The sequence below is a fragment of the Belonocnema kinseyi genome, chromosome 2, assembly GCF_010883055.1.
Source record: "Belonocnema kinseyi isolate 2016_QV_RU_SX_M_011 chromosome 2, B_treatae_v1, whole genome shotgun sequence".
Classification (NCBI taxonomy): domain Eukaryota; kingdom Metazoa; phylum Arthropoda; class Insecta; order Hymenoptera; family Cynipidae; genus Belonocnema; species Belonocnema kinseyi.
Window position 1 is genome coordinate 58090765 of NC_046658.1, and position 13563 is coordinate 58104327.

Here is a 13563-nt window from a genome sequence, read left to right on the forward strand (position 1 = left end):
TGGATTTGCTTGAATTCAATATTAATTTTTAGATTGTGCAAGACAAATTGTCAATCCTTACCTACAACACTTTCTAAAACATAATGCAGGACCATCGTATTTGCATAATACGACATTTCAATAACGTTAGGAAGAATAGAGACAGGCCGTATCGCAGTTGTGAATTTTGATTTAATCTGACCATTCGCGGCTTCAGTGATTTCTTGACGTTGTTGTTTCACTAAACCAGGTCCTAAAATGTCCAGCTATACACGGGAAAAATATAATTTAACAAATTTAAATAAATCAAACAAGGTAAGCATTGGTACCTTAGTTTCTCGAAGCAGAGGATAAGGGGCCATCCATAAACTCTATTACCAAAACAATTAATTTTCAACAAAAAAATCAATTTTTAACCAAACAGTTGCATTAAGAACGAAATAGTTAAACGTTCAAGCAAATGAGATGGAATTTCAATAAACTAGTTGATCCTTTAACCAAATTAGTTTAGGAAAATGGTGAAGACAAATACGAATTTCCAACTAAGACGAATTTTTAACAAAATCGTTGAATCCCCAACCAAACAAATGCATTTTCAGCAAACAAGATTAATTTTCTACCTAAAAAGCGTAATTTTCAATAAAAGAGTTAACTTTTTAATCTAAAAAGTCAAATTTTTTCAAAATAGTTGAGTTTAAAAAAAAAAACAAAGAATTTGCAAGATAAAAATTAATTTCAAAAATGCATTTTTAACAAAGAAAAAATGAAATTTTCAACAAACAAGATTAATTTTCTACACGAAAAAAAAATTTTCATCAATATGTCAGAATTTTCTAACAAATAGTTTAATTTTCTACAAAATTGTTGAATTTTTAACCAAAAAAGCTAGATTCTCAACGAATCATATAATAGTCGCCAACTAAACATTGGCGTATTCAATTTTTTATTTATTTATATCTCGTTAACAAATAACTGAATTATTTGATAATAGATTTTATGCTTTCACGATGATTCATTTTGATAAAAAGAGATATTTCGGGTTTCACTCGTGTAAAAAACTACGAATTGTTTGCCGACGTTTCGTAGTTTTTTACACGAGTGAAACCCGAAATATCTCTTTTTATCAAAATGAATTATTTTTTTAATGAAGCTAAAAACTCCCTTTTTAGTTCAATTATGAAAGTTTTTGCAAAAATTAAAAAATGGTTCAGTTATCTCTATTCGTTCACGAAATATAAATAAATAAAAATTTAATACGTCAATATTAAATTGACGATTATTTGCAGAATAAGTGGAATTTTACACACAAAAATGTTAGGACATAAAAAAGTATTTCCACCTCTATCGAAAAACATATTTATCTTAGTAATCCAAGCGAAATAATTATTAGGGTACCGGTTTCACTGATTTTGAACCTTTAATAAAAAAGTTGCAATTTTAACGAAATAATTAAGTTTTCAATAATATAATACTAGAATTTTTATCCAAAAAATATGAATTCCGGACCAAGAGTACCATGGTAGAGCTTTTAACCTCAATGGGCACACTCTATTAGGGTAATTTTTGCAAACTTTTTCCGTTAAGCGTGTTTGCTTTTGTTGGCCCTCAAAGTTCTCTTCATCGTTAATTTTTTACTTTTTGGTATTTTATTCGGGCTTTAAAAAGTTGCATTTTAAAACCATTCGTTAATGAGCATACTCTCATAGAGCGATTTTTTTTCGTTAAGGGTGTTTCGTTTTTTGGCTAAAATTTCTTGGGGGTAGTTTAGATCAATAAATGCGGCGGGTGAGTCAACTTCATTATTGAACCCGGAGTTTATGTCAACCATTTTGGTAAGTTTTAGAATGATTTTTAATTATTTATTTCCGCAGAATTGTCGCAGGGTTTCAAATCGAATAGGGGAAAAAACTTATTAAGTGATTATTGAACTGTACCGTTGCAGGGTCATCTAGCGCAAAATTGGAAAATTTTGGAAACTTACTAAACATTATCTAAGTTCGTAACATTCCCTCCGTTACTAACCGCAGTTTTTGGCGCCCAACTCCTCTCAAATTGGCAATGTAGTTTATGGACTGCCCCTAACCTAACTGTAGGTAACAAGTAATTTTATTTACAGCGTGATTTATGACGTCGATACTCTCTCCACAAAAAGAAACGTCTCTTTTGGCCCACTCGAGCTCCTGCCTCATTGAATCAAGTGCTTCAACCAAAGTATCCAAAGTGCATCCGTCTCTGAATTTGTATAGAAGCAAAAAAGCGACAATGTTTGTAGACATAATCGGCGTAGATTGAGAACCGTCTAAAAAAAGGAAATTTTATTTTAACAAAGAAATTCAAAATTAAATACTAAATATTTTAAATAGCTAAAACTTAATAATATGAAAGAAATTACCATAAACTACGTGGCGAGCTATACTTTCAACCAATTGACGATCTTCTTCCTTGACGACATCTGTACCAAATAGAGAAGAACTTGACATAGAGTACTTCAAAGGTTTTGGTGTCGAAACTTGGCCGTTGATCGTTGGATTTAATCTCGCTTGTTGAACTTGGAATGACTTCAGCATCTCCTGTTGGCCAATATGTATAATTGTAACAAGATTATAGAAAACATTATTGTAGTTAAGGATAATAAATAAAAAAATAATTAAAGTACAATTTTACCCTCAATGAGAAAGGCTGACAAATGTCCATTTTGAGAATGCCATAATTTCCCATCAGAGTGGTCCACATGGCTCTGATGGCACATCCGAAAGATTCCATCCTTTTCGGCTGCCCTAGTTGTTCTCTGACGAAATTTCCATCAACTAGGCGTTCATAGTTTATAGACATTGGGACCAATAAGGCGTCTTCTATCGTGCCATCCATGTAGGCATCAACAATCACACTCAAGATTCCTCCCTTTGGCATGCATGGTTTTCCAGTTCTTGTTCGTCCTCCTTCGATGAAAAACTCGATGTTGTGACCTGCTCTAAGAGATTCCATTACGTAGGTGTGTAAAGTGGCGCGATAGAGACTATCCTTTCTGCCTTGGACGGGATCAATTCGCCTTTTTATGAAGAATGCGCCCAAGCCACTCAAAAGCCACCTGCAATGTTTATTTTTTTGTCAATGATTGACCTACCTACTAGTATGGATCGAAAATAACTAATTCTGCGTTTTGAAATCGCTAGAAAACGAAAAAGTAGTGTGGTGCGATCTAAAAAATGTCTTCTTTCGAGAGTATTCACCTTTTATTCAGTTTCAATTTTTTAGATATCTGAAAGTCAAAAAGGTCTTCCCAATTTTTTTGTGAAATTGCATCAATTATTTTATAAGAGATAATTTCTATTTAATTACCAAACTTTTTGGACAACATTCTTAACACCTGTTTAAATGGGAGACACATTTTTTCGAGTACTTCAAAAGTTTCCCAATTACAAAAATGCACTGGGGAAAAAAATTGCCAAGACCCAGGATTTGAAATTGGTTATACAGCGTTTTTAAACCATTATTTTGGTATTTAATGCCGTTCTCTTTGTAACATTCTGTTAAAACATTTCTGAGCATGTGTTTTCTTAGTATAAAAATACACTGGCAAAAAATCGAAAAGACATATGAAGCAAATTTTCAAAATTTAGAATTTGTATTCAATGGCATTTTTTCTGTTGTATTTCTATGCTAAAAAAACAAAAACATGTGTAAAAAATGTAAACCACCATTTATAAAGATAATTTAAATTAAGACCAAAATCAGAATAAAAAAAATTCGGTGTGATTCTTACTTTGGCTCCTGGTTCTTTTCGAATTTAGTTTCTAATGTATTTTTATACTAAAAAAGCCCATACATGCTCAGGAAAAATTGTAACCCACAAGTTATAAAGGTAATTTCATTAAATACAAAATACAAAAACTTTTTACTTCGCTGTTTTTCCAATTTTTACTTCTGTGTCATGACAAAGTTTTTCCTAGTTAAATAGGAGTTATCTTTTAGAAAATAATTGATTAAAATCCGCAAAAAAGGGAAAAGACTTTTTTATACCTCTAGTTACGTACAAACAATTAAAAAAAAAGAAAATTTGAAAACTCTCCAAACAAGAAGTTGTTTTAAGATTTTTTTTATCACGAATAACCAAGCTGCGTTTTGATCAATTCAAAATCAATTATGCTTTTATTGTATCCAAATACGCTACTTGTTCGTGTTTGAACGATTACGAATTCCAGAATTTGTAGTTTACGACCCACCCTACTATCTATATTAAATATGTTATTAGAAACACTTTTTCAAACATTTAGAAATGTCAAAGTTGCAGTTGAGAATTTGATGAAAAAAACAGAATGTCTATCAGAGCGACGATTTTAAATTTTCGGTTATTTTTCGCTCAATTAAAAATCTTCCTAGTCTCGCCATTATACTTATTTTTTTACATTTACTAGTCCTAGCTCTGAATTTGAATTCTTTAAAACAAATCCCTGTTCCATATTTGAATTGTAATTCTTCTCGAAAATTTCTTCTTCCAAGTCAGAAAATATACAATCAAATATAAATGCTTTGAAAAATGTTCCTTTTCAAGTCAAAATGATCAATTTTCCAAAAATTCCCTGTTCCCAGTCAGATTTATCTTTTCATACTTTTTGTTTTCAATTCAAGCCTAACTCAGAATTATAATTTCATTTGGAAAATTTTTTGAACCAACTCCAAATTATCATTCTATTAAAAAATTCCGTGTTTAAAAACAAAACTGTAATAATTCTGTTAGAATATTCCAAAATATTAAATTAATATTAAATATTACAAATTTAAGAAAAACTTTTTACTTTTAAATCCGTAAATATTATGAAATTTCATATTAAAAGCATTGATAATAGTTAAGCAGTTTTAAAAACGGAATATTCCAAATTGAATAATTTGAAACTGAAAGCATTTTTAAGTCAAAATTGTTTAATTAAAGACGTTCAGAATTTCACAATATCCAATTGAAACTGTTTAAAATTTAAAAATCATTAATTGAAAGAGTTGCAGAATTAAATCTTTAAATAAAAACCTTAATAGATCAATTTTTACGCAAATAAAAAAATATTAATTTTTGACCAATTCTAAATTCCAATCGTTTGCACTAGAAAGCGGTTGTATTTAAACAATTTTAATCTGAAGCCTTTAAAATACAATAAATGTAAATTGAGTAACATTAAAAATGGTATTTTCTTCGAATGAGAGATATCCCAAAAAACTACTTTTAGGGCAAAAAACTCACATATTAAGCATTAAGTATTTAAAACTAAATATGCATATGCGCAAATATAATGTAAAATTGGAAAAAATATTAATAATTTTTAAAGATGTTTCACAAATGAATCTGACTCAATAATTGAAAATTGGGGACACTCTTTAATTCTTAAAAAGTCGAAAACTCTGAATAAAACATTTAAAATAACGATTCAATATTGAAAAATTCATAAATACAGTCTGCAGAATTAAAAAATATATAATCCAAAGCCGTCAAAATGGAACAGTTCTGGAAAACCATTTCTCATATATCCTTTAATACATTTTTATTTATACACTAAATACTCGAAACTATTATTCATTTTTATAAGATATATTTGCGTATCTTTTTTTAAATGGATACAAGTATCAACTTTTAAGTAATAAGTACCACTCACCCAAAAAATGGAATTCGCAAATTATCTCCAGCAGCAACTAATGGAGATCTGATGTTGTGGCTCAAAAGAAAAAAGGTAGTCATAATATAATCCAGGTGACTTCTGTGCAGTGGAATAAAAATCAAAGGCAAGCCAGTGTCGTTAGCCTTTTGAAGCATTTGGATTTGAGAAGGTTGAATTACCGCTGACTGTATGAAACATGGAAGAAGTTTATAGAAGATCCAGAAAACTATCTTCAATATCGTGTCACTGATATTGCTTTGCATTTTTAGCAACACTTCCTTAGCTCTAGATTCAGCCTTGGAAATTTCTTCTTCCACGGTGGTACCATTACTGCATGCATTCTCTGCTGCTGTTAATTTTATTGCTTCAATCAATCTCTCATCGTTCAGAACCTAAGAAATCCCACAGTGAGTTTAGTTTTTATTATTTTTAAAGTATTTAATTTGAAAATATTAAGATATTAGAGATTATTACTTACGGCTTGTGTCACCCGGGCATAGTCGTACTTTTTAAATTTGTAGACATGGAATATGTGGCTGCAGATTTTACGTAGGAGACTAGTTCCACTATTTACTTGGAGAATATTGTTACCATGGCTTTGATGCTGGACACTGACTTTACTAACCAAAGAATCCTGAAACAGACCATTTCATTTTACTGTTAATCAAAGAAAAAATTAATTTAAAATTAATTTGGAATTTTTCGACTCAGGGTTCACTCACATTTCCGGGATATCCGCGAATCACGACAATTCGTAACGACTGATTAAAAAATGTTGACAGCCTATCGTGCATATTGTTGATTAAATTTTTATCTAATATCTCAACTCACAACTTTAATCAAAGAAAATAGAGTAGCTAACGTACATTCTTTTTCTCTCATATAGAAATATAAAATCAATCATATTTTTAATATTATGCTCATAGTATCTAAAATTTTGTTCAGCACAAGTAAAGACACTTTTAGAGTAGAGGAACATCTTAATAAGTTCGCCCTTAAAAAAATTAGCACATGATGGTCACATGATAACTTAAACTTCAAATATTCGACATTTAATGCCTGCACCTGTGACACCACACAAGAGTTGTGCACTTTGAACATACGTCGCACCTATTCATAAGATATAAAAAGAATACGTTTTTGTCTGAATCGTCAAGAAAAATCTCAACAACGTCAAAACAGAATTCTTATGTCTGACAAGGAAATTGTGACATCTTGTCATTTGTCTACCAGGCTCGGGAACGCAACAACATTAATATGATAGTCGTGCTCACAAGACTCTAGAAAATTGCAGAGAAGATTTTTTTTCTTCTAAATTGTAAAACAGACTCTCAAATAGGTTCGCGTGATTCTACAAGCATTTCCAGACACATTACAACAGCTAGTAGAATAATATTGTATTTTTAGAATTTCGTCTTTCAAACACAAGTGATCCAGTGCCAGAGAAATGAGTGGTTCACTCGGTTTAAAAACAGATGTCGCATGATGTTCACTAATAGGGGGAAAATAATGGAAATTTGGAATTTCTAATAGGTTTTTAAATTTTGTTTAGTTGAGAGTAGAATAACATCAAAAACTTAAATTTCAATGAACTGAAGCATCTGAAACAAATTCCCAGCCATTTGCTGATTTTTAAACAGGTTTTGGACATTTATATTTTCGATTTCAAACCTTTAAAAACTAAACAATTTATGATATTTTAAAGCCTTTTTTTAATCTCCAAATCAGCGAATATAATGCGGAACAATTATAAATTAAAAATGTAAATGTAAAAATGAGCTTAAAAATGTAAATTAAATAATGTCACGTTTAAACACTTAATAGTGATCAAAATCGGCTCTCAAAATTAGAATATCTCGAAAGGATAAACATGTTTAATTACATGTAAAATTGCAAATTAAAAGGGGCCCACTTTATTATAGTTTACTTTAGATAGTAACACAAGTTTCATTGACAAAATTGATAAAATTTGAAAAATTTAATAATAATATAGAATTTTTGCTGAAATGACAAAAAGCTCATGTACGATTCCAAAATCTGATTTAGAATCAGAAATAAATTAGATTAAAATCAAGATGCTCAAAGCCAGTATGAACATGTATTCTTATTATTATTAATTATAATTTAAAGAAAATAAATGCGCGCATTTACCATGATGAATACCATAAACCTCATATTGAGACATATCTTTTTCAGAAAATATAAATTAAAAATTAAAAAGTTTAATGAACATAATAAAAATATAGTCTTTTCCAAGATTAGACCTTTTAAAGACGCAATAGGAAAAATTAAATAATGGTAATTTTAATCTTTGGCATGAATGGGTATCTTTAGAGACAAATGAGTATTATATAAGAACATAAGATTCTTCAGGATTTTATAAAATTATACGAGGCACATCAATCAAACTTTTGAATGATCGTAAGGTATCTCTTTCCGATTTGTAGTTTAGCCTGTAAAATGTATTTATTAGTCATGAAATGTAACAACTCTTTATGCAATCACTTTCATTCTTCAGAGGAATATGAATATAAACGAAAAACAAAAACAATCATGCGGCTTTCACTGAAAAGTAAAGGTATAATTACTACTTCTCTATTATCACAAAAGTCATTCACATCCACGACAGTATGAATGAAAGTCGTGGGTTTTAGAATTAATTATTCTAATGTCACTAGAATTTTTATTCTATTGTTTTAATTCGCTCTAAACAATAATTTACATTCGTAGATTTTTTTTAAATCTTGGCATAGTGAAAATAAACAGACTCTGCCAACCAAAAAATAAATTTAATGAGAGAATTGTTATAATTTCTGCTATAAAATACTACATACACTGTAAAAAGTGAAAACGTGACTTTTTTCAAGATTTACCAGAGATCTAAAGATCTAGAGGCTTTTACGAAATCTGATACGTTTTCCATAAGTTCGTCGGTCGTGAATGTAGCGATTTTTTATTTCAAATGTCATGCTCGAGCTGATCGATTTTGATGTTAACCGACAATGTAAACAAAGTCAGCTGAATTCTTTAGGTATTACAAGCTTTCATTTGGTTTAAAAATAATTTTTCAATTTTTTTATAATTTAAAAAAAAAGTTCAACTCGCGGTCCAAGGTCTTCAAGCACTCAAAATTGTTAATTTTAACTATTTTGCAAAAATAATAAATAGCTTACGTAAAATCAATAAATATGACAATAAAATAATGGATACAATAGAGTGCCTATTTTTCGAGATATTAGAAAGTTTCAAGTTAAAAAAATTACCCTGTATATGCTGAGTGTTAATTCGGCAATCTGGTGTAATTGAATGGATTTAAAAATATTTCCAAAGATATCAATAAATATTAAAAGGTTTTTATGTGGATTTAAATTAAATTCCAAGAGATTTTAAAGATATCAATTGAATTCAAAAATGTTTGCTGTGTAAAGTTTGTTTGTAAAGAGTCGCTATTTTTCTGTACTTTCATATAAATGTGGTCTAAAATAAATCGTTCCTCAGTAGTTTCTCTACTTTCTACATTGATTCCTTTAATATTTCTGTAATGTTTGTTCCAATGCAGATTATGTTATAATTTTTTTTTATATACAGGGTGAATTTTTTAACTTGAAACTTTTTATTCATAACATTTTTTCATAGTGCCTATTTTTCGAGATATTTGAATGTTTTGAAACTTTTTGAAACTTGAAACTTTTGATTCATAAAATTTTTTGATAGAGTGCTTATTTTTCGAGACATTTGAAAGTTATTATTATTTATTTATTAAAATATTACTTTATTATTATTATTTATTATTTCCTTTTTTTGCAGCCCTTATGAATGCGAAATGAAATTAATTTTTATTTTTATTTACTGTATAATTAATAAAACAAGGAGCTTTAAGGTTACGTGAAAATAATCTATAATGATATTGCTTTACGGGTAAGAAATGAGTTCTTATTCATATTTTTTGCTTAAATCCAACTCCAAAATATGCTTCTTATAATAAATCCATGTTATCTGATGACATGAAACTGTCAGGCTTCTATTCATAGGTTATTTTGTTCAAAAAAAAAAAAAACAATTTACGTGTAATTAATTTCTGCAGTTTTAAGTATATTCAATAATCTTCAATTGTTAATAAATTTAAGTGAAAAATTAAACTCTTCAATACAAAAATTAATAAATTAACTGTTTTCTTATCGGATGACATAAAAACTTGGCGACATTGAAAAAGTATCCAATATTCTGCAATTACGATAAGAACAAAACAACCTTTTTTCTCTCGAAATTTTCAAGTAATTATGAAGTTGTATGCGTATTGATAATATTATCTTGAACACTGCTTAAAAATATATATAGCCATAAATGTGATAAAAATATTGCAAATGACACATTATCGGATGAAATTTACTCGTTCTTAATCGAATTTATTTTTATTCCGATTAAAGTACAAACAATTTGGAAATATAGTATTGTGGGATAAAAGTCTCGAGATATCAAGTATAAATTTTTCCTACTGATTAAAGAAAAAATGAGGTGTTAAATATTTTGAGTTTTCAAATCATAAATCGTTTAAAAGTTAATACAGAACATTTTTAAAACTTGTAAGTTAAATATACCTATTTTTCTAAATTTAAATTGTTCCAACTCTGACAAATGACAATTTCGTATATTGAAAATTTTCGGAAATGAAAGTAGTGTTAAGAAAAGAGATTTTGAAAAAGTTTTTCTTTTTTTATTATTAACTTTTCTCGATTATACCTAAACTATTGATAAATATCAAAAATATTAATTAAATATATAAGGAAAATTTTACCCTGGAGGAAGGGGTACAGCTGCTACAGCAGTAGTAGAAAAACGCAGTCGTTCTTGGAATTTGAGCAGCTATGGGTTCCGTTTCCTTAATTTTGAATAAACTAGCTTCTCGAACTTTGCGTGCTTGTTCTTTAGTCTGGAATCTTCTCCTCTGCATTTGCTGACCCGCTCGACGAAGTCCTGAAAAAGAAATTTAAAAAATGATAGTTTTTAAATTCGAAAACAAAACACGTTTTCTTTTTAAACGGAAATCTTTCAAAATTATTATTAATATACGATTTTTACCTCCTAGAGAAAGTCGAGATGTGTTGCTTTTATCTAAATTTCTTGGCACCTCGGTTCGACTTTCCCATTTTGTATAGACTTCCTGAATCCGAGCAGCAAGTATGTCTACCATGTTTTTTGCTCTAAAAACAAATTTCTGTTATTCATTTGAAATATTACACACACACGCGCATTTTAGTACTCCATTTCGGACACGTTAATACACAATTTAACAAATAAATTAGCATTTAATTAAATTTGTAAAATTCTTTTTAAATTGAGTTTTGATGTTAAATTACGGTTTTTTAAAATAGTTTAGTATTTAGCTGTGAAAAAAATCTTCCTTAGCTCCACTGGAATTCAAACCAAGCTCTACAGATTGGGAAAATTTGTCAGAGCACTAGACCTGGCAATTTGTAGACTTGGGTTCGAATCCCAGCGGAACTAGATATAATTTTTGCACAGCTAAAGAATATGACTATTTTGCTTTAGACTATTAGAACAAAATCTGTAATTTCATCGACAAAAAGCTATTTTTTATATTGTTGGTTTAAAGCTGGCTATCTATGTATATTCAAATTCCATTAGATTTGGTACATAAATCATTTAGCCTAATCTAATTTTAACGGGTACAATCTTTTAATCTAAACGATTGATAATGATGACACGAACTTATTACGAAAAGGACCAGACAATATTCGTTTTTTAATTATATATTGTTGATACCGATTAAATTGATCTATATTTATTCTCAGCCTTACATAAATAATCGAAAAACACCTGATAAAAGAATGGTTATTTTCAAGTAAATCAAGCATTATGCGGTTCTAACGATAGGTCACGGATTTCAGTATTTCAATATTCAGCAGACAAATTGTCAATGACTGAACGAGCATAGATTTACAATGAGAGCCATAAAGAGGACCGTTTCACTTTTCACGAATCGAAAGTACAATTTTAAATATAAATCAATATTTACAATTAAATTTTTTATCGGCAAAATAAGTTCAATTATAAAATCAATTTGGGGATTTAATTATTCGAATATTTTTTTCAATTAAATTTTTTAATTCATAGTAGTAAAAATATTAATTCTAAATCTATTTTTTCCAAATTCTATTTTTAGTCTTGATAGTGATTGGATGAATTTAGATATTAATTGAAAGAATCCTTGAGCTGTAAGTAGGCAATCGCGTGATTTGAAGTGCGTAAGTGCGAGTAAATAGTGTAAGTAACAATCGAGCACCTTTGTAGTATCTATTCTGAGATCTCTTTTTAAAAAATGCATATATCTTAGTCAAAGATTGGAAACGGACTTGACTTTGTAAATAAATTAACACAGATTGCTAAAATAAAGTATTATCGACTTTTTAATTTATCACTGAGATATAATTCTTAAAAACAAATCAAAGTTTGCATGATTATTATCTTACTTTGATATTTATCACGATGCATCATGATACCTAAATAATTTTCATGTGACCTTCTAATCTTCAAGGGAAAAAATAATATGAATACGTTTTGGGCACCTGACATCAACTGAATATTTAAACGAATTATAAAACGTATTTTAGACAAAAACGAATTTTTTATAAATATAGATTTTGTATTTCTAATAATAAAATTTCAGGATATTAATATTTGTTAACGAAAATTGTGATTAAATTCTATTGTTTAAATTATGTATATGTCTTTTCAAATTAGACAAGTATTACGATACAATCTCGTCAAAATATTTTTTAGAAACCGGTATAGGTAACATATCTTCTACTGTCGTATTACAGATATTGAACTCATTAAAAAATATTAAAACGCATGCACAGATAAAATAAATACCTCTTCGGTGTGGAAATATCGAATATCGTTGGTTGGTTGGTACTATGCAAAATAATGTTTTATTTTTTTCATATCCATCTTTGATGCAAAATTAAAAATCTAAAGTTAAACCGTAAACTTAGTATTCAAAGATATTTTTTAACTTGAATTGTGTTAGACACGTGCAAATCTGTGTTGTAAATAGTTTTTTTAAAAGTAAAAAATTGGGGGCACGATTTTTGAAAAAACATTTTTTTAATAAAACCGCAACTTATTATTAGCTCAAATCGATATTCGGTGCCAGGTCCAATCTTCTGCTGAAATTATGTTACACAAATGTAATCTTTTCTCCCTATGAAAAAATACTATGAGAATTATTATGAGAATTATTATCGAAAGGAAAAAAATTACTTTGATTGAGCACAATTCAAAACAAGTTTGGATTTCACGTAATAATAAAAATGTTCTTTTTTATTTTGTTTTATAGATTAGGTTTTTGGAATTTTACGTTACTGCACAAAATTATGAATAATTCAAGCCGCCTGGCACGACTTTTTTGGTTTGTGATATTAATAAGTTGTGGTTTAAACAAAAAAAATTTTTTTTCCGAAATTGTGCCCGTATTTTTCGATTTAAAAAAAAAACCGTTTAATGTACAAAGAAGCAGTCATTTAGCACACTTTAGCAAAACTTGAATTTTTTTAAATATTAAGTTTACAGTTCTAACTTCCGAGACATTTTGATTTTACTACAAAACCTTAACTGCTTTAAAAGAAATTCTAACGTTAAAAAAGAAAGAAAGAGAAAAATGTATCAAAAGGAGAAAATATTTTATATTTTCAATAAAAAAATATATATAAATTTTAAAGACAATATTTTAAAAATTAGATACCTAGTCGAAAAAAATGTAAGTAGGGTTATCAATCTCTCATTACGCATTCTCTTCTAATCGGAAGAAAAACGAGTAAATACCAAGAATAATTGTTTATCGGTTGCTACTTCTCCCATTTTTCCTTTCAATAATCCTTAATATTAAATTTAACTTATTTAACTTAAAAAGCCAAAA

At 28.6% G+C, this 13563-nt stretch overlaps 1 protein-coding gene across 4 annotated transcripts in view; it reads right to left on the reverse strand.

Moving 5' to 3' along the window:
* LOC117167842 (glycerol-3-phosphate acyltransferase 1, mitochondrial) overlaps positions 1-13563 on the reverse strand; it is a 32020-nt gene that overhangs the window by 2747 nt on the left and 15710 nt on the right. For 3 of the 4 annotated variants that reach the window (XM_033353047.1, XM_033353048.1, XM_033353046.1), the window contains exons 2-9: positions 10704-10825; positions 10420-10598; positions 6103-6258; positions 5622-6016; positions 2644-3067; positions 2372-2549; positions 2094-2278; positions 62-245 (exon numbers count right to left, since the gene is read on the reverse strand). In XM_033353047.1, the coding sequence (XP_033208938.1) occupies positions 62-245; positions 2094-2278; positions 2372-2549; positions 2644-3067; positions 5622-6016; positions 6103-6258; positions 10420-10598; positions 10704-10815 (1813 nt within the window). In that variant the 5' untranslated portion in view covers positions 10816-10825. Of the gene's footprint in view, positions 1-61; positions 246-2093; positions 2279-2371; positions 2550-2643; positions 3068-5621; positions 6017-6102; positions 6259-6346; positions 6487-10419; positions 10599-10703; positions 10826-13563 lie in introns of those variants that run through there. The other variant, XM_033353049.1, reaches the window with a different exon arrangement.